The sequence below is a fragment of the Brienomyrus brachyistius genome, unplaced genomic scaffold (genome assembly GCF_023856365.1).
Source record: "Brienomyrus brachyistius isolate T26 unplaced genomic scaffold, BBRACH_0.4 scaffold100, whole genome shotgun sequence".
NCBI lineage: Eukaryota > Metazoa > Chordata > Actinopteri > Osteoglossiformes > Mormyridae > Brienomyrus > Brienomyrus brachyistius.
This window is the reverse complement of record NW_026042375.1, coordinates 358,605-379,354: the sequence shown is the minus strand read 5'-3', so window position 1 is coordinate 379,354 and position 20,750 is coordinate 358,605. Positions and strand designations below refer to the sequence as shown.

The 20,750-nt window shown below is 51.7% G+C and overlaps 1 protein-coding gene across 3 annotated transcripts in view; it reads left to right on the top strand.

Annotated features, from left to right (window-relative positions):
* The first annotated feature begins 610 nt into the window (after positions 1-610).
* Positions 611-20,750, top strand: part of rassf5 (Ras association domain family member 5) — a 31,892-nt gene continuing 11,752 nt past the window's right edge. Inside the window, exons 1-2 of one of the 3 annotated variants that reach the window (XM_049004314.1) lie at positions 611-1,255; positions 15,279-15,400. In XM_049004314.1, coding sequence (XP_048860271.1) covers positions 718-1,255; positions 15,279-15,400 — 660 coding nt within the window. In that variant the 5' untranslated portion in view covers positions 611-717. Of the gene's footprint in view, positions 1,256-6,867; positions 7,416-15,278; positions 15,401-19,778; positions 20,650-20,750 lie in introns of those variants that run through there. The other 2 variants (XM_049004315.1, XM_049004316.1) reach the window with 2 other exon arrangements.

The following is a 20,750-nucleotide window of genomic DNA, read 5'->3' as shown; positions in this document are numbered from 1 at the left end:
ATGGACTTTTTGGTGACTTTGAAATAAATGTGTACATGGCAACCTAATAGATTAACTCACTGACATTGAATTTTAACAGACGCCACCAAATATCTACCCAGATTTGTAATGCAATCAATACAATTATCATGCTTCATAATAAAGTCATTCTTGGGGGGGGGGGGGGGGGGGGGGGCGGATGTGGGCGATGTAAACAATTCGGTAAGTGATCTGTAGGTAAAAAGCGTGACTTATTTATTTGGCTCTGCGTTTCCTCTACATAAAAGGCGATGGAAGTTCCTAAACTATAGTGATCTAGCCAACTCTTTTATTTCAGCTACGCAGTGTGCTAAGAAATTAAACAATTTAAAACAACAAATAAACTGTAATTTTCATTTGTGTAGCTTTTTCCCATATTAAAGGCTCAATGTTTGTAATAGGATACTAAGAATCGATCTCGTCATAGTGAGTTATACTTCTGTGTTATCATTAAAATTCGTTTTACACTTGTAGGAAGCCCCTCTCTGAATACGAAAACGTGATAAAAATGAAACGAAGAATTCCCCTTCGCCGGACCCTTTTGGCGCAGCTGTAAAGAGGAAGGGGCGTTTCTCTATAAGAGCGTGGGTCTGGCCGGTCCTCTGCGCTTTATGTCTCTCTGCTTCGGGAGGATTAGTCACTTTGTGCCTGTCGGCTGCTGCTCCGCTTTAAATTACGTTTATAATTACCAACCCGGCCATGGCGTCCGGAGCCGTGATTTACTGCGAAGGGTGGACGGCGATCGTGGGCAAATCGTCTCAGACGCGATCAAGGCGGAGCCTGGTATGGAAGAGGGAATCCGCGCCGTCAGCATCGCCTGCATCCTTAGATCACCTTCCCGGCCACCGTGCGGTGCCCAGTGATGCGGCGCCGTCTAGTTGCATCTCTGAGTCGCGGAACGAGGTTGGCATGATTGCGAAAGAATTCTTTTGCCATGAAAAGATGACGGCCAGGCCCTCGTCCCAGTTCGCCGCGCACCGGGACCTGGACTTGAGCTCCCTGTGCGGCGGCGGCGGCGGCTGGTGCGCCGGGGACCGGGTGACGCAGGGCAGGTCTGGGGTGGTCAGGAAGAAGAGTGATCCGCCCAGGAGAGAAGCGTGGTCAATCTTCAGCCAGGAGGACCCGCGAGTGAAGAAGGAGAAGGGAGAGGGACATATGTTCATCGTGAAGAAGGTGGAGCAGGACTGGTGCGACGCTTGTAACTGGCGAGTGAGCGGGAGCGCACTGAAGTGTCGGATGTGAGTGTGGGGGATTACTGCGGGTCTGTGTCTATACACTTTATAAGTGCAATGTAAACGTGTGTATGAAAGCAAGGTTAATGTTTCGATGACATCGATTATACTGTAGGTAAAACAAAATCGCACTGGCGAGAGGCGGCGTATTTAATTATAAAGGAAATATGATAAATTTGTTAAAAAAAGATATTTTGCTGACTGCGAGATCCATCCACAATCCTGTCGAATCTGCAGACTCGGGGTTAGACATTATCATCGATAGGACTGCCGACACACGTTTTACTATATGACGGGAATGATTAAAGCAATTCAGTAAGACATTAATATCAATATCTGAGTTTCTTCCTATTTAAGCCACTCGAGGCAAACGGATGTAAATGGTTAATCAGGATATTGATGAGTGACTGTTGGCCGACCTATGAGTGAGTTTAGATAGATGCGGGTCATTTCAGAGAGTACTTTTTTTCTTCTTTGCGTGTTTAATGCCTGTAAGACTTAAACATAGACCATGGTGGGTTTGCAGAAATGTAGAGACTGGGCATGTCTCTTTGGTATGGCTGGGATGCGTTGGGAATGTCCTAAAAATGAACCCTAAATTTACACTTAAGCCCTGTCACTATCAGCTGCCGCAGCCAAGGGAATTTGAACCCGATCAATCCAGAGGTGAATGTCCTTGCATGTTTTTTCCAGTCCTCAACTCTGGCGATATCCTTAGAGATTCCACTCTTTCTTTTTTTCTTTGCACAGAGATTTCACCATCCAGCATCTGGTGTCAGGTCACTGTTTGAGTTGTAACATGCAGTGAACGCTACAGCAATATTTGCTAAATCAGATTAACTGATGTGATTTACACTGCTCTGATGGCGGCCCTTGTGAAGAATGCATGCCTCAGTTTCAACAAACTGTGACTGGTTTTAGTTGCTTATCACTGACTTGAGTGTAGCAGCTTTCCCAGCATGCCTTTGGGTTGTGGTTCACCCCGTTAACGACAGCAGTGAGAGGCTGGTGGCCCATCTTCGGGCGGGCTGTTGTTTTAGGCTTGGAGGGAGAGATGTTCCTGCATTTGCCCTGTACTTTGGAGACCATTATAGCTCGCACCAGTGCAGGGTACACATTTATCATGAAGCACTGGGGTGGGGTGGGGTGGGGTGGGGGGGGGCAGCTCCAGTGATCCAGTGTAATGCCCTCTTCTGTAGTGAAAAATTGAAAAACTGGCATCTACTTTTGGGAGTGAATTCCATGGTTTTTAATGTTCTGGTTGGTTGTCAGTGTTCTGTATCATTCTTACTTGGGCGTCATTCATGTAGAGTCACTTACTGTTTTCGTTGTGGCTGTGGCTGTGGCTGGTGTGAAAAGTGCAGTTGCATTCGGTGCTTTCGGTGGTGTGCATGGTGCTTCAGGAGATGGGCTTTCTGGAGGCCCACCTTAGGACTTTGGTCTTCATGGTTAACAGTGAGGGTAATAGTCTGGTGCTGCATTCTCCTGCTGGGCCGTGGATGTCACTGCAGGGCAGGGGCTGGTGGTGGGGAATGTGACCTCGTTGGGTTTTTATCATTGACGATGATGTGCTTTCCACACAGCACCCACTGTGCTGATGTCACAAGATGTGTCACCGAACACGGCTGCTGGTGGTAACATTACTGATGACATCATTAGCATGTCACATCGTGTAATTGCTGTCCTTTGTCTGTTTTTTTTCTTACTGACTGGAGTGTATGATTGTCAAGTTTTCATCCTACCCTGACTGCTGAACACTTTTAATATCCCCTGGGTTCTAATTCACATTCAAGGATGCCATCTATCCACACGGAGCCTGGAGCCTGATTCACGAGCTAGAGGCCGTCCTAGATGGGATGCCAGCCCATCGCAGGGAAAACAGGCAGTCACACTCTCTGGGCGATTTAGAGATGCCAGTTTGCCCCAGAATTTACTGGAAGGGGAAAGACGCCCTCCTGATGAGTTTCTTGCCCGTGTGGGAATGTTGTTCTGGCCAGCTGCTGAATGTCTGTATTTTTATACGTATGCGATATGGAGGAAGGCTGAGATAACAAGCACGGGCGTGTTCCTGATTGCCTGGCTCAGCTCCATATTTCTGATTGTGTATGTGGGCATGTGTGGGGCCATCTCGGGGGTGTGCTTTAGCCCCTCCCCTTTGGCCGTAAGCGTCGGCGCCAGGTGGGGGTGTGGTCGGCACTTCTGGTCTTCAGGAGCAGATGTGAGAGCGCAGAGAGACGAGCACCCCTACCCCCCCGCCCCCGCCATTCACGGCCGCCCTGTTAAACATACTCGTTTAGTATCTGCCCCGCTTTGGAAGAAGATTGGCACCCTCCTGAGAAAGTCAAAGTGCAAGTATTTTACGTAACCTGTTTTCGCTGCAGAATGAAGCGGGTTGCTTGCTTTCCGATCCTCCTTCAGCTGCTAGGAGGGAATTCTGCCCCCTAGAGGAGTGTCAGTAAAATAGGCGTAAACGAGGGATGTATGTATTGTCTGATATGGCGCATCAGCGTTGTGGCAGAACCTTGTGGGCCTGCCTGCCACGATCACGGACCCGTATATCTGCGCCCAGACACACCGCGATTCGCCTGACGTTCTGAAAAGGCCGGCGGGTCGATACTTTCCCGTTCATTGACCCGCCGTTCATCAGGCGCTCAGGGCTCGGCTGGTGTTGCCTGACACCCTCGGCAGGGAGGGGTTCTTCGGTTACACTGTCCCAGTTAACATGAGCCCCCTCTCCCCCCCCCATCAGACCGGCTACGGGCCGGTCAGGATTCAGCTCAGGATGCTGGACAGACGTCCGCAGAGTGATCTGTGCCACTGTCCCACATTCCCGGCATTTTTTCAGACAGTTTTATTTATATTTATATATATATATATATATATATATATACATACATATATTTAATAACATCATTAACAGGCATTTTGTATCCTCTGTTTAAGGTAATACTTTCTTAGGTTGTCTCGCTATTTTGTCGGTAAGACAAAATAGCCACGTTAAATTAACTGAACGGTACTTAAATTTTAATGTCGTAATTACAGCTGTGGCTTACACTCTGCTTTCATATCATTTTCCATCCATGTAATATTTATGAGTGTGATATTATTAATATGGCCGCCTTTAGTCGCATCTTCCTTCTCTTGCCTTGCTGTCAGCTTGACCTCTCGCCGCAAATGACGCATGATTCCTCGCTGTTTAAAAAGGGGCGGAGCCTCCTGCTCTGTTTAGCCCCCCCCTTTTTCGCCCATCCATTGCTGTCCCTGTTATGCCTGGCCTCGGTACAGGGAATCTCTTGGCACACGTCTGGCGCTAATGAGCTTTTCCCCCATAATCCCTCGAGGCCCTTTGTCCCCCCTTCTGCTGAGTGAGGTCCCTGGGGCACCTGGCCGCTGACACAGGGACAGAGCTGTGTTACACAGCTTCCATTCCCTCTCTGCGCCTCACTAATTCTGCCCCCTTTCACAGGCCTCCACTGCATGATTCTGTACACGAAACACAGGGACTGGAGCTTTAACCCCGCGTTGCCGAAGCACAGGGCACCATCACGTGGCACTAATGACAGCCTCACAGGTTTGCTGGCTGTATTGGCTCTGCCGGCGCCCAGGGGCACTTCCCAGTTCCCAGGATATAAATACTTGCTGAAGTTGTGCATTGTCTCTCTAACCTTGCCAGACCGAGCTGCATTATGGCTGCAACCTTCAGCACTTCCTCTTTCCCCGATAGCCGCTGCTAATTTCAGGCTTGCGTGGGGGCTGCGGGTCAGTGATGACACGTTCGGGTTCCTCTTCACAGCATGCTTGTCATCTGTGGCCAGTTGCCCTGGCAGCAGGTGACCATGTGTGTCCCGGCGGATCGGGTGCCACCTGTGGCGGGCTTTCATTTGGCACGGCTGGTCGTTAAACCTGGCACAGGGTGGTGGGTGCTGCCCCGGGGGGGCTCACCTGCCGTCAAAACGGTGCTCTGATCCTGTTAATTCAGCTCTAAACTCCACCCAGACAGATCAGGAGTGGTTTTTCTTCTGCCTTTAATCCAGCAAGGGGGCCGTCCTGCAGGTGGATTCGCTGTCAGATTAGCCTGTAATTAAAGGTCTGAGTGACACGGGGGGAGGCTACATGCTAACCGCTCCGGCTCAGGGGCAGCAGGGTGTTCCGGGGACGTGGCACACGCGTGTAACAAGAGCATGCTTATTGTCACATGACTAAGTGAGGGATTTACAAACACCGTAATCACATGCTGCCTCCCAGAGCGTGACTTGTAAGCGAGTCACTGCACCTCTGCCTGCTACACTCCGGACTGTAACCTGACCCCTAAATGAGGCCTGACCCGGACACTGGGAGAAAGTCAGGCTCACGTACCTGTCACTGCATAGTGCAGCAGAGTTCAGTCACGGTGGGGGGGAACCACATGCTGTATTCCCACTGTCAGTGCTCCTTCTGGAATGTTCCCTGATGGAAACGTCTTCCAGGCAAAGTGACCTTATGGCTGAAAATGCCTGATGATCAGCAGTGAGGGCACCTCCTGTTTTCCCATCAGCCCTTGACTCCGAGCGAAATCAGCAAAGTAGAACGAATATGTGGCACACTACCAGGCGGGCCTGGATCCCAGTGATGTCACTTCCTGCTTCTCCCAGGCTCCTCTTGGGACTGGTGACATTGTAAGTTGGGGCATGAGCCCCCTCCCCCTCCGTAGGAGGGGAGTTGTGTGGGAGTTGTCCGGAAGGAACCCGATATGGATGATGCAGGGTGCGGCAATGAACCCGACTGTCCCAACTGGAACCAGGAAGCTGGGGGGGGGCAGTGGAAGGGATGATAGAGAGGAGAGGTGAGGGCTGCGCACAACAAGATTTGTGGGAGCAGTGATGCCTTGTCTGCTTGTGTATTTCTGCCACCTAAAAATGTGGGACAGTGCAGTGTTGTTATGGCGATTTATCTCCACATCAGCGTTGTCACAATCCGCCTATTATCCCCTTGGAAGTCAAAGGTCAGGTCCGTGCGCGTGTGTTGGTGTGTGGATGTGGACGGGCCCCCCTGTGGCCTGGCTGTCCTCACACTGGCCGGGAGGGTGGACAAGGCCACAGTGGAGCACATAAGTGAGGCAGGTTGGGGCGTGATGGGGGGGGAGCGGCAGTGGATGATCTGCATTGACTGTGATCACAGCTGCAGTCCTGTTGCACATGGTGAGATCACAGCAGCAGGGGTACTGCATTGAGATTCGGTCATGTGATTCAGCCTCCTGATGGTGTCATCCAGCCCAAAGTGTCAGGTAACCTCTGACTGCTGCTGCTGCTGTGTGTGTGTGAGATGCCAGTGCACACAAGTCATTCTGGACCATGCCCTGCTCTCGTTTCCCTGTGTGTGTGTGTCTCTGTGTGTGACCCATATCTGTGTTGAAGACCCTGCACTCAAAAATAACACAGAGAGGCTGAAGGGAGGGCTGCATCCTTTTGGTGTGTAATTACCGTGGAAATAACAAGAGGGAAGAAGCAAGCTGTAACGGAATTGTGGGAGCTCAGTGGACCCGGTCGGAGGCGGAGCCTACGGCCTTCACGCGGGCCCCCCCGTCAGTGTTTATTTATAGCCTGCGAGGGACGCGTCACTCATTGCGGTCACGGCACCGTGTGTCAGGATGCTGCAGTAGACCGTGCGACGGGGGGAGAGGGAGCCGACGAGCAGCTGCCGCTGTGCCTTTAAGGAGCGCGGGCGTGCGGGCGTTTGTGTGGGAGCCGCAGTGCGCAGGCCGACGCAGAGGCAGTGAGCCGTGCGCGTGATCGAGCAGCAGACGGGTAGAGCACCGGGCTGCAGGGAGGGTGCGAGTGCACGAGCGTGGGCCGGGGGGGGCGGCGCCGTCGGACTCACCGGCCGCCTGCGATGGTGCACATAGAGGAGACCCCTGAGCACGCAGCCCACACCCCATCGCGAGCGTGGCGTGGCCGGCCCCCGCGGAGCTCCACCATGGCCCCGGCCAAAGGCAGATAGCGGCCGCCGCACCTCCCACCATGACACTGGAGCAGTCGGGCGCCGAGGCGGGCGCTGCCGCCGCCTGCTTCGGCCACGTCTCCCGGCGCTTCACCCGCCTCCTCCGGCGGCTGCCCAAGTCACGGTCGTGGTCGGAGGGCTTGCGGCTGATTCGCCGCTCCAGCAGCAGCCACTCGCTGATGCAGTCAGGTAGGGGCTGACTGTGTATGTGCATGAATACCATGTCCGTGTGAGCCGTCAGGAGGGGGCCACTGCAGTATCGGGGGGGGGGGGGCTGTAACTTGTCAGCAGGATGGAGGCTTTAGGATGGGTGGGTTGTAGTCGTGGATACGTGTCCGGGCAGTGATCTTGTAGACCTGCAGTGCCCCTGATGTGTCTCTCCCTCCACCTTTATTTCACGTTTATTCTGCTCCAATGTGTGCATCTGCGTACGTGTTGGGAGGGGTTGTTATTGAACACCAGTGATGCTGTGCGACATGCCGATGCTGATTTCGGTGACAGTTGTGCCACTGCAAGGCGATATTTCTAAGAGAGGGATGTTGGGCTGCAGTGCAAGTGGCATCCTTGAGAATGGCGATCGATCGGCAAGCTGTGAGTTCATCCCGGTGGAGCTCAGGTTCGAGCTGGAAGCTGACGCAAACTGGCTTCCATCCCCTGGAGGAACCAAAAATGGAACGCGGAATCGGTTACCATTTCCGGTACGGCAGCTGGAAGAGGGAGATGCCGGGTATTTTATTGAGCTCAGAGAGCACCTGCCTCTATCCAGCTCCAGGGCTGAGCCTCTCACCCTAAGCCCAGCTCATATGCATCACGTGTGTACGTGTGTTAACGTGTGTACAGTGTTACATGGCTACATGCCAGTGCTGGGTGGGCTCACCTAGGCCTGAGGTGTCATCCAGTGAGATGCTGATGACGGCTTGCTGCCTGTCTGGGACCTGAGAGCGCCATCAGTATGGTGAGCATGGCACCAGCGTGGTTACATCATCGGGGAGACTTTCTGGCTCCCTTGAAGAGAACTCCTATTTAGGTTAGGGTATTTTTACACTGATCTCAGACCAGAATAGCACTCGAACTTCCCGATTTCTGCTCGTCGTAAGAGCGAGTAGAAAATTTGCGAGGAAAGAGAGGCACAGAATCAGGGGAGGTGTCCATGTCATACTGAGATCGTTCCAGTAGTATGAAAATAGCCATCAGATCCGACCGGCTGCCCTTCCCATGTTCCTCGGTGGAGACCTCAAGGGACCCTGCAATACATACTGGATCCGTGCCATGGTGAATCGAACATACTGGGAGATCTGTGTATGAGAAGCCTTTTAAACGATGTTCAAGTGTTTAAGCAGGCTTTCTTCAGTGGCCGAACATCTCCTGAGCTTGGAGATCCAAGTGTCAAGGACACCTGGAGGAAGTGTCCTTTTCAGGACAAGTTCAGTTGTTCCATCTCTCCCTGTCTTTAAACAGAGAGCTGCTTTTTAGTCTTGCCATTCATCCTCCTACAGCATCACATTGGGTCAGCTATCAGACCTGAGAAGCCAGCCAAAGTGTCAACCAGCACAACCAACCGCTGGCCCATAACTCCTCTGTGACTGTGGCCGTTGCCTCAAGGTCGCTGGTCATGTGACTGAGCTGAAGTTCCAACCTCCCTGCTCCTCTAACATGGGAGAAATATAAGGCCAGATATAGGCCTTGGCTTCTTTCTATTCGCGGCGCTGGTCAGGACTGGCTTTCTGTGGTTCCAAAAAGAAACCAGAGTCATATGAAACAGCTCCACATGCAAGTGGAAAGTGCCAGTTAGGGCAGAGGACGATCGTATTGGCCAGTTAGGGCAGAGGACGATCGTATTGGCCAGTTAGGGCAGAGGGCGATCGTATTGGCCAGTTAGGGCAGAGGACGATCGTATTGGCCAGTTAGGGCAGAGGACGATCGTATTGGCCAGTTAGGGCAGAGGGCGATCGTATTGGCCAGTTAGGGCAGAGGGCGATCGTATTGGCCAGTTAGGGCAGAGGACGATCGTATTGGCCAGTTAGGGCAGAGGACGATCGTATTGGCCAGTTAGCCTTCAGGGTTTTCATATGGCGAAGGCACGGGCTGCTCTTGAAAAGAAATGCCCAACAGCGCCACACGCGTCCCACACGCGTCCCTCACGCGTCCCACACGCGTCCCACACGCGTCCCACACGCGTCCCTCACGCGTCCCACACGCGTCCCACACGCGTCCCACACGCGTCCCTCACGCGTCCCACACGCGTCCCTCACGCGTCCCACACGCGTCCCACACGCGTCCCTCACGCGTCCCACACGCGTCCCACACGCGTCCCTCACGCGTCCCTCACGCGTCCCACACGCGTCCCACACGCGTCCCTCACGCGTCCCACACGCGTCCACCGTCAGCACAGACATATTTTTAGAACTTGTGGTCAGTAGCTGCTTTGTGGAGTCCCACTGTACCTTTCAGCTGTACAGTCTAAAGACAAATGGGTCTTAATCATTAACAGCATGTTTGACATGTAGTGAAGTTGGACATTTCAATTAGAACAAAACATCAGCAGATATGCTCTGGATTCTTGGTCCCTGTCAAAGGAAAGAGCATTCCGGGGTTTTCCAGTGGAAACGGATACGCAGCGTTTTAGCTGAATCACTCAGATGTCCGTGTTCCTCCGTGTGCTCAGTGTCCGTACTGTACCCTGCTGTGTTGGGTTTGATGTACCACCACCTGCCGGCTGACAGAAAGGGTTTTTTTTTATTGTTTCTCTCTTAACACGATGTCTGAACGCTCCAGGGCTTCCCCCGCGGTGCGGGAGGTGATGTCGCTCTTCCCACCTCTCTTTTCCTCTACCTCTGTTTCTCCGGCAGCTACGCCAGGGATGAGATGGAGTGGGAATGTTTAAATAAGCGCCGACATCTGAAACCAACTCGTCCACAGTCCGGTCCAGATAAGCGGTTGGCAGCACGGGACAAGTTGTCCTGTTACCAGAAACGCGGCTGCTACTCGGTGACATTCTGCTGCCCACAGAAGGGTAAAACATCCATCAGATGAGTGGATTTACCATGGTGAACCTCACATACTGTGTGGCCCCCGCTGCCGGGTTTCCGTACAGGCTAATTCTCATGACGTTTGATGTGGTGATGTGGATTGAGGTGACACGCCCACATCTGATGCTCATCGCAGTCACATCGCGGAGTGTCGACTCACGGATTCCCGCTCGGTGTCATCAGTCAGACTCCGTTTCCATGGTGATGGCGAGCTGTGTTCCTTCCGTTTTGTACGCTTCCACGCTTGCCTCTGGACGCTTTGCCGCTCTCATGCTCTAAGGTCCTTGGCCTTGGTCCACTTGAGCTGTTTCACCTACAGGAGGGTAACAGCGAGATGCGATTATCGCAAGAAAAAACACGCACTGGAGTTGGACTGTGGCTTATGTAACACAGTGGCTCTTGTAACGCACTGGGATAGATATTGCAGCGCATTCTCAGGCGGTTTGACTGTCCACCATGGGCTGTTTATTTTAGCTAGATAACGCCGCTGGATTTGGTATCTTGGTGATTGGCTGCTGGTGGGTGTCATCAGGACCCCTCCCGAATTTCCCATGAGCTGGGAATGGAAGGTTCCAGAATGACTGGCGGCAGGAAGGAGATGGTCCACGTGAGGGTGGGAGCCCAGATGTCCGGGATTGGGTGGCCGGCTGACCGACCGGCGGACCCTCTGTGTGTGCAAGCCGCCTGCCCGATCGGGTCGAGTAGACCGGACCTGTTGACTTTGGCTTCAGCTGCTGTTTCCAGCCTTTTTTTTCCGCAGGCTTGTTCACGGCCAGATTGTCAAGATCCGTGTGTGAGGTGGTCTGGGACCAGAGTGGGACCAGCTCACAATCTGTGATGAGACTGGAAAGGGAAGGGGTTGGGGGAGTCTACCAGGTGTCTTTGCTTGGTGAGGAATGGGGGCCAACTGCTGGTATTGTTTCGGGGTTCCCCCTTTCAGAGCCTTGTTCCGCGGCTGCCCAGTGCTCTTCCTGATCCGGCCCGTTTTCCCCTCCTCTAGTCCTTGAGCTTCTCTGCATTTCTCCCCACATCATACTCTGGCGCTTGTTGGCAAATTACTCAAGACTCTGTTGAAGGTTTTGTTTTTAAATGAAGCCTTGAATTTAATCCGCTTTTCAGCTGTGAGAAGCTGTTGTTCGTCTAAACAGAAAGCATTCGTACAGTTTGTAAAAGCTTCATAATAGCTTTACCAGCAAGGTCATTAAAAAAAAAAATCTTTTATATGTGGAGTCCCACCTGTCCCAAAACCGCTCCAGGTGTTCTGACTTGCCTTCCTAAATTCTTCACACAGTTTGAAAGTAAATCCCCAAGTCGTGGTGGAAGATTTTCACCCTGAGGCCATCTCTAAAAAAAAAAAAAAAAAATCCCAGGTAAAGATACCATTGGTGGGAACTCTAAGTGTTGTGGATCGCTTAGTGAGAGCAGGCAGAGTCCCTTTTGAGCTTTACTCAGGCTGACCATAAGTTCGGTGGTGGCCGTGTGTCAGTGTGGTGTGTCCTGGAGCCCCACATTGAAGTCTGACTCCTCTCATCCACGGCTGGGAATTCCAGGCTGTGCCATATGATGGGTCTTTATAAAGAACCTCCTTTGGGTGTCAGGGTCCTTTACGAAAGACCTGCCCTTGGCTGAACCCCTCAGACTTTGTCCTTCCTGTCGAGGGGCCTAAGCGATGGCAGGAAGGAGGGGGCAGGCATGTAAGGCTGAAAAGACGGAGAGCCCTGGGGAGAGGGTTCGAGTTCGCGGAGAGCCGGCCGGAGGGGGCAGGCTGTCACGAGCCGCACCTGACTCTGCGGATCTGAAATCTGGAAGGAGGAAGTGTTATTCAAGCACACGAGGTAGTTTGTGTGGACGGGGCGCAACAAGTTGTGGCGTGTATGAGCATTTGTCTAAAGAGAAAACTCCCTGTAGTTTCCGATAGCACAGGGAAATTCCTCCGGCCTGCCCTCCCGCCTCTCTAGTTACCTCAGATGATGACTGCTTCTTTGTCCTGTGAAAGTGCTCATGTGGTGACTCTCTACAGTCACTTTTTAAAAGTGCTACTTCAGCTCATCACAAAACCATCGTTCCGCCGTGTCGAGAGACACACACGTGCCCGCACTCGCGTACTTTCCACCCTACGGTGAAGCATGGATGAAGCTGGGTTTTGCTGAACCCGTCATTCGCCTGGTCGATTTATACGTTTAAAAGTATGATTAAAAGAATTTGCTTTTGCTTCTTTTAGTCCTATTTTGGTTTTGCTTCTTTTAGTCCTGTTACCATAAAAAAAAATTCTCGTCAGGTTGCGTCTGTCTCTTTGATTCCTGCCAACTGTATGTAAACATTAACTGGAAGTCGGGGTTGGGGTAGGGCACAAAATCCAATCAGACGGCATCGTGTCGTGGGAGTTCTTTCAGGGGAAACTCCCACCCACACCCTGTAAGATGATCCATATTTTGGGGGCATGGCTGAATCAGAACGACAAATGGCGATGTTTCGCCCACCCACATGTCCCGCCCAGGCGTTTCCCATAAGCCTGTCAATTCTGCATAGACGTCTGCGTGGGGGAATCTTTAGTACCCACCCCCACCCAGCTGTACCTGAAGTGCAGTAGGTCAGGTTGTGACGCATGCTGTTGGCATGATGCCGCATTGGGGTTTTAGCTCGTCGCGCCTGCAGAATGCGTCCTGGCATGCTGTGGAGCCTGGCAAACATGCTCAGCTGCTAGCAGTGTGCCCTGCCCTCGTGCCAGGTGGCGGCAGGCCCCACCCCCGCATCGCTCAGGGTTGGGGTGTTTGTTCAGCAGGGGTGTTTGGGATCGCCAGGTAGCAGATGGGTGTGAATTCAGGCGGTGCAGAGGGCAGGCTTGCAAACACGCTCCATCCTGTGGCCGTAAACGCATCTTAGAGCACGTTTCCTGCCCGCCTGTTTAACTTGGACTCGCTCTCGGAACCAACTCCCTGCTTCCACCCCACCATCCCCCCCCCCCCCCCCCCCCCCCCTCTCGCCATGGCAAATTCCGAGCTCCAGTGCCAAAATCAGAATTTCTTAAAGACCGCCTGTGACTTGGTCGTCCCTGAAATTCATGGGCAGCTCCGCTCTGAAAGGCGATACATTAAAACATTTATTTAAGCTTTTGTTCGCTCAGAACCCCCCAGGGGTCAGCTTACGCTGGGCCGTGAGGTCAGAACCACGCGAGACGCTGTACCTTACAGCACCCAGGTCGGGAGCAGGGCCAGGACGTACAAAAAGGACAGTGTGTCTGTCTCTGTTTGGACGTCTGCCCCAAAGACCGCCTGACCCGCGAAAGGCTGATGCAAAGACTGACCTCTGCTCATATCGGTAGCAGTCTCCCTTTTCCAAAACGGTCAGCTCCCTCGGGAGTGGAACCTCCCTCGAATGTGGCTTTTTCTGACAAAGGCGGCCTGAGAATATGAAAGAGCCTGCATTTGGTGGGGAAAACTTTCCCTTATAATCCTGGTGGGTTCTGCCTTGTGTTTTTCTACCGAAGATGTGGTTTCCCCTGAGGAGGAATTTCTCATTTCATTCTTCCTTGTGTGCTGCGCTGGAACCTTCCGAGGGGAAAATTGAGAGGTTAGAAGTCTAAATAAAGTCTTCTTCATGTACACTGCCTGCAGGACATACCTTGGGGACGTTTGTTTGCATTTAGTGTTTTGTATAAAACTGTGCTTGTCGTCTGGAATTCCATGAACTGCGTTAGAATTGCAATGGAGGAAATACAGTGACCCCTGTTGGTGAGTTATTTATTTGAAACTAAGTAGCTAGCAATTTAACTTTACACTTGCCTCGGAGGTGGCCACGGTGAGCTGCTTCTGAAAACCGACTTGTTCGCTCTGCAGCTGTTTGGCATTTTGCAGACACATTTCCAAGGAGACGGCTGATGGAAATGCTTGATTTGCTAATTTGGCATTTGAATGATTATCAAGTGGCTAAATTATGTAAATACAAGAAGAAGCAAAAAATTTCCTGAATTACAGATGTGAACCAGTACCGGGCTTTATTTCAATAAACGGCAGCTTTTTGTATTGTGATGTTTCCATAAAGCGCCACAAGATGGAGCCAGAGAGCAAAGTGGCCTCTAGGGGAAGATCTGAGACATTGATATGATGAAGCTATACTGAACCCCCAAGAGGAATTCTTTGTTGTCCAGCAGCATTGTAGGAGTAAATGGATCCCAGGACCCAGAAACAAGCAAATAACAAGAACATGTGTGGTCCGGTACAGTTAGAAACATGGAGACTGGAAGCACTGAACAGTCGGATGGCCATAGGTACAAAGGAGCATCTGAAGCAGTCAGGCATCCATCTGGGGAGGTGCCTTGTAGCTGGAGGTGCTTCTTACCTGTGTTGGCGCTCTGTTCGGAGCGTGGGCCTCTTTAATCAAATCGAGGTGCAGTTCGGTGTGATTTGATGGGTTTTCTTGGTGTTGTGCCATCAGTGGTGCTTAGTGAGTGTGCTTAGATGTTCCCGTCCAGGCAGCAGATCACACCTCATCCCTGGGGTGTCTCCGGATACCGTCGCAAACCCTTTGGCGCCCGCTACCGGGTCCCAAGCTCATTCCAGCCAGCCAAGCAGCTTTTCTGAGGGATGATACTAGCGGCACGTCCCCCTGCACACCTCTAGGTGTCCTGCAGAGTCAGCCTAGGAATGAGCTTGGTTGAGATATGCGCCCCCCCCCCCTCCAACCATTGATCTTTTCAAAATCACCTTAATAACAACCCAAAAAATGGCACTGCGCCGTACAGTGGTTGTGCAGTGTTTCTGAATGTCTTCTCTGCCTCAGCTGAATGATGGGGGTTAATGTGCTGTAATGCTCAGATTGGAGTGGTGGTTGCCATGGAAACAGGCACGGGTCTTCCCCACGCCGCTGAATAACATTTAGAAAGTGAGTTACTGGAATCGCTGGAATATGAAAAACAAGAAACAAAAAAAAAACGATGATGGGGTCAAGTTGTGCCAGCCCGTGGCATTTCGAAAACCACGCCTGTCTCTACGTCTCTGATTGGTCCTCTCTGTCCCCCCTTCAGACTGCACCTACACCTGTCACCTGCAGTGCAAAGATCTCATCCAGCTGGACTGCAACCAGTGCGACACACAATCGGAAGCCTCCTTACCCCACCGGCGTGCGCCCCCCCAGCCCCAGGACAAGGTGAGACCGAACCCCACAGCTGCTGTCCTGTTAAGTAGGTCGCAGAACCTAAAACATGTATGTGGCTTTGGGTGAAAGCTTCCACGAAACCATGGTGTGGATCCCTGATGGTGTGGATCCTGGTAACTCGGAGGTTGGTGGGGCAGTGGGCGTTATAGCCAACGGCAGCGTAACAGATTCTCAACTGGCAGCCATCTCTGCGCCCCCAAAAAAGGTGAAGTGTGGCTGTCTGCTGACAACGGCCACATGGACTGAGGGAGGTGGGTCTGCATCCTGAATAAGACCCCATAACACCACAGGAATGACGCCTTTCCACAGGTTGGCCAAAAATGGGCAGTGTGGCAGGTCTCTGCGTGTTAAACGGCACAAGGAAATTGGGTGGTCTGAACTTTTGAAAGGTTGCCAGTGTTTGCTAATCGGCAGTGATGCATGTGTCCTGCTCGAGGAGCACACCCAGAGCAGCGGCTGAGTGTACCGTCATTGAGGAGGAGACCTGGTCTGCGTATCTGATATCAGGCCCCCAGACGATAAGCCCCTTTCCCTTAAGCACAGTGTGTGTCAGACACTCAGCAGATAAAGGTTAGCAGCTTGGTCACAGAGCAGCGAGCAACAGCGCGAGAGGTAGGGGGCTTATGCATGTGGCTAGATCTGCATCATGAGAAGTAAACAAGCTTCTGTCACCACTGACCCCCCCCACCCACCCCCTCCCCAGCCCATGTGTGTCGCTCACACTCGCATGACTTCCGCCCCAGAGTGAATACTACAAAAACGGCATCTCTCCCATAGACCAGAGAAATCCCTTTGCCGCCATATTTAAATGTTTGATGCTACCCGATCTGTACAGCCTACTCAATCCATTCCTTCCGGGTCCGGTTCATGTATCGTGTACATAGGCATATGCTTGTGCCAGGTGCATCATTGACATCATGTACAGAGCAATCACACTATTCAAGCAAAGTGGAATTTGGGGGCCAAACATGCTTGGACATGGTACAGATGGCCTGCTGTACCAACACTGTTATATATCCATTTATTCAGCGTGTAATCATTTAATTATGTATATAAACCCCTGTGTCCCCCCATGCAGTTTCACACTGTGCTGTGAAAACCCTCCCACTGTCATTCACTGTCTGCCTTTTCCTGTTATCCTGGGGGAGCGCTATTTTATGCAACCGTGTACCTGCACATGCATGGTATGACAAAGCCCCCTTGACTTGTTAGCATTTGAACAGTCATTTCTTTAAAAACATTCCCAGGGAAGGGGGGGGGGGTCTTCTTTTAACGTTGGACCTGAAGGTGCAGGGGGCCCACACTCATCCATATAACAAGTGACTCAAACATGCTTGCAGATGCCCTGGGGCTGCCAAGCTGATCTTTTTAAATTAATTTTGCAGCTCAACCAGGCATAAGGCGAAACGCACTCCACAGATCTGTTCAATCAAAAAAAATGCTGGAGGGGAACTTATCATTTGATCTGCTCTAAAGATTCAAATCAGGAAAATGTTATTCAGTTAACATGCTTAATTACTGTATTTGCATTTAGCAGCTGTTTTTGTCTAATGCGAGGCAGAGACAAAACTAGACTATTCTGTGTATCCAGGGGAAATCACACTGCTTACACCATGAAACAGAATGCGCATTTTCACCCATTGACATCCTCAGGAGACGCATGGTCTCCTGTTTACATTGGAATCTGTGTCGGATAAGAGTTGTATTCTATTCAAAGAGTCTAAATTACTATTCATTTACGTTTATAAGAGACTTTTCAAAGTGACGTACGAGTGAGGAAGGTTTTGGGTCAGAGCACAGGGTCGGCCAGGGTACATAATTCCTCGAGCATTGAGGCTAATTGATTTGCATAAATACCTGAAAGTGCTATGATTACACGTCCGGGAACAGGATTTGAACCTACAATCTTCTGAACCCTGGGACAGATACTTAGCCTACTGAGATATACAACCATTATTCCAGTCAGAGGCTGTGTTATGCTTCAGGTAATCAGCTACCTTAGACAGTATCTTTTTGTTCAAAGTTTATGTAACAGGGTGATTTTGTTATGATAGTTACACAAACCTATTTGGAGCCGGAATCAGCTGTGCTATAAAAAACTGAAGTGTGTTAAGTGATTGGCGCTCGACGTCTGCTAAGCTAAACGACTGCCAGGGACCATAAGCTTGTCAGAAGTACATGTCCGCTGATGAAAAGCTTCACGCTAAACACAAGCAGGAAACTGAGGTGTGTGATACAGCAGTATGGAGATGTTGGATTCTATTGAAGTCCCCCTTTTAAAAGAGGAGTTGATTTTTCTAAAATCATGTAAAAGCCTGATGTCAGTTTCTGCTGATGACAGCCCTCAGCTGGGCCTGCTTACGGACCACAGCCTCACTATGTCTCACGTCGGTGGGCAGATCATGACACTGCTGTTCACTGGAAGATTAGACAGGCCGCTGCCTCCTGGGCCCCGCTGATATAGGTCACCCTTCCCTTGGATGAAACGCATCCAGGACCAGCCGACAGAATGGAACAAAAGACAACTGGATCTTGTTGCCCCATTTTAAAGTTTAAAAGTCTTGCGTTTTCGTGGCTAATGACGCGCACCAGCTACCTGAGAGATGTACTGTCTTAATAATTAAACGTGAGGTGTCAGACCTTTGGGAGGAGGCTTGCTTCCTCACTCTCCATGAGGACCGGTACCACTCTCGCTGCTCCGCCCTTTTTGTGCTCCGAATCTGGCTTGCTGTTCGCTGAGCTCTGACTATGACTGATGTGACATCATCATCACCTTTTGTTTATTTGGTCAATATCCCCCCCCCCGTTGGCCACCATCGATCTCACCAGCCAATGGGGAATTGAAAGAGAAATAATGATCAAATCTGAGCTTAGCGATTAGCGGAGTTTGTATAATGGGCCTTTTTGGATCGACTGTGAGCCCCCAGCTAACACCCTTGCCAGATTAGCTTGACCCTTTTGTACAACATTACCATCCCTGATCAGCGGTCTGCATCTGCAGGTCACCAGAAGACCTCCCTCGGCCTGGGGCAGGCTTTGGATGTGTTGGGGAACATGCATCTGCATCTCGTGTCGCCCTGTCTCTTCCAAATCGCAGTGTCTGTGCCTAAGCTGGGATCGATTCCTCCATTTTTCAGGGAGGATGGCGCCTCCACCCCCCCTATGGGGTGTTGAGGTTCAGCTGCACAGCTCTCTTTGATTAACTGGAAGCTATTGATGCTGGGAACAAGCATCTCAGCTGGCCGCCGGGCCCTGAACAGCGCCCCCCTGGGAGCAACGCTGGGCTGCTCCATCTCCCCCTCCCCTCGCTGGTCGATTATGCTAACGGCCACAGTCACTGGAGCTCCAGGTAGATATTGATCCTTAGCTTAGCTTAGATGTCCTCTTTAAGCTTTGGAAATGCATATGATTTGCTGTCAGATACTGGACTGGCGGTAAATTTTAGCTTGATCTGCTGCTGGTTTTGATCGGAGAAACATTCTTTTGCAGCTAAACTCTATTTGTTAAGCACTTCTTCACTTTACTGCTAAGCGCGTCATTCAGGTGTCGAGCGTAAACTACACTCCTGGGATCCGGGCCCACATCCTCCATCCCTTTAGAACAGGGGTGTCAGACTCCAGTCCTGGGGGGGTCAGAGCCCTGCACAGTTTTGGGTTTCCCCTCATTTAACACACCAGATTCCACTCCTTGTGCTAATTACCACACGATTCCTGAGCTGAATCATTTGTGGTGGAACAGGGAGAGGACTAAGCTACACAGGGCTCCGGCCCCCCAGGACTGAAGTTTGACACCTCGTCGGTGCTGCTTTCTCAATTGTACTTCACTTTGAATAAAAGCATCTAATGTAATGTTTACGGCCGGTGTTGGTCTCCTGATTTATATTTCCGTCACTCCTTAGTGGCAGGCAGGTGGAGGCCGTGTGGAGGGTGGGAATGATGGCAGGCCGATGTCCCTCCCGCTCGGGACGGGTAGCTGGCATGAGGCACTGTGGATGGTCCGCTTCGGGATATGGCCACGTCATTTCATACTCGCTTCTCACAGTTGGTGACTGTCTCTATGTTACCCAGGCAACCGGCCTGCTGATACAAACCTTACACAAGCGGTTTGTTGAGCAGTAGCTTTTGGTTTGCTTGTGGTCACAACAGGAAAGAGACTGACAGTCAGGTAGTTCCTCGGACCTTGGTACGTTCGTTAAAACCGTAACGGGCAAGAGAGGCTCCCTTCTCTTGAGAGAGAGCCCTTCTCCAGACCAGTTTCACGCATATGGTGTCTTCTTACCGTTCTGCAAGAGCTTCGCGTATCAGGTGTCTGTCTGCATGAACCACATCCCCCCCCCCCCCCCCCCCACTGTCTATCTAAGAGGAAGTGGTGACGGGTAAGCTCAAAGCAATCGCATACAGGAAGCAGGGGGGTTATTTGTGTAAACTTTCAGGCTTGCTCATAGGCAGATGGCTGAGGGAGGCAGAGAGAGAGAGAAACGGAGCTATTGAGTGAGAGAGAGAGAGAGAGAGAGAGAGCGAGAGAAAGAGAGAGAGTGGTGCATCCACTGTGCCTGGCTCGCTCTAATTATGAAGCAGGAAGAAGAAGCAGCTTGCATCTGATCAGCCTCTGCAGCCACGGATCTTCCAGCAGCAGGCAAACGGCGGCAGTCTCGCGATTCGCGGTTTATCATCTGCTCTCCCACACATGCCGCTGCTCCGACAGTCCCCGTGATTGCCCGCTGTGGACCGTTCTAGCCATCCGGAGAGTCTGCGCTGTGGACCATTTAAGCCTTCCCAAGATTGCGCGTTGTGGCTCATACTGGCCGTCCTGAGAGAGCCCGTGGTGGACCTTACTGCTTGCCCCGGGGCTTGGTTCTGCCAGGGGAAACCAGGAGTACGCCTCTGCTAGGCTCAGGAGTGGGGGAGGCTTGGAGCTGCACGTGAGCTGCACACGGTTTGAGACCCTGGCACCGCTTCTGATGCTCATCACAAACCCTTGATCAGAGTGGTGGCACCATCTCCTGGTCCTGTTTTCCCCCAGCGGTCCTTCCGTATCCCAGTGAGTCTGGCTGCCCTGACAGACCTGGCGGAAGACAGGCGATCTGCTTCGGGGGGGGCAACGAGGATTTGGTCTAAATGACCGGGAGCAACAGCATGAGCAGCGGATACTGCAGTCTGGATGAAGACAGTGAGGACTTCACGTTTTTCACCGCCAAGACCACCTTCTTCCGGCAAGGGCAGGCAAAACAGGGGGCCAAGGTACGGTGACGTGCAGGGCGACGCTAACGCCGCGCGTCTCGACTCGGCCGGGCTTCGCCGTGCCTCCCGCTTAAACTGAAATTTAGCTGCGCCTGCTTCAT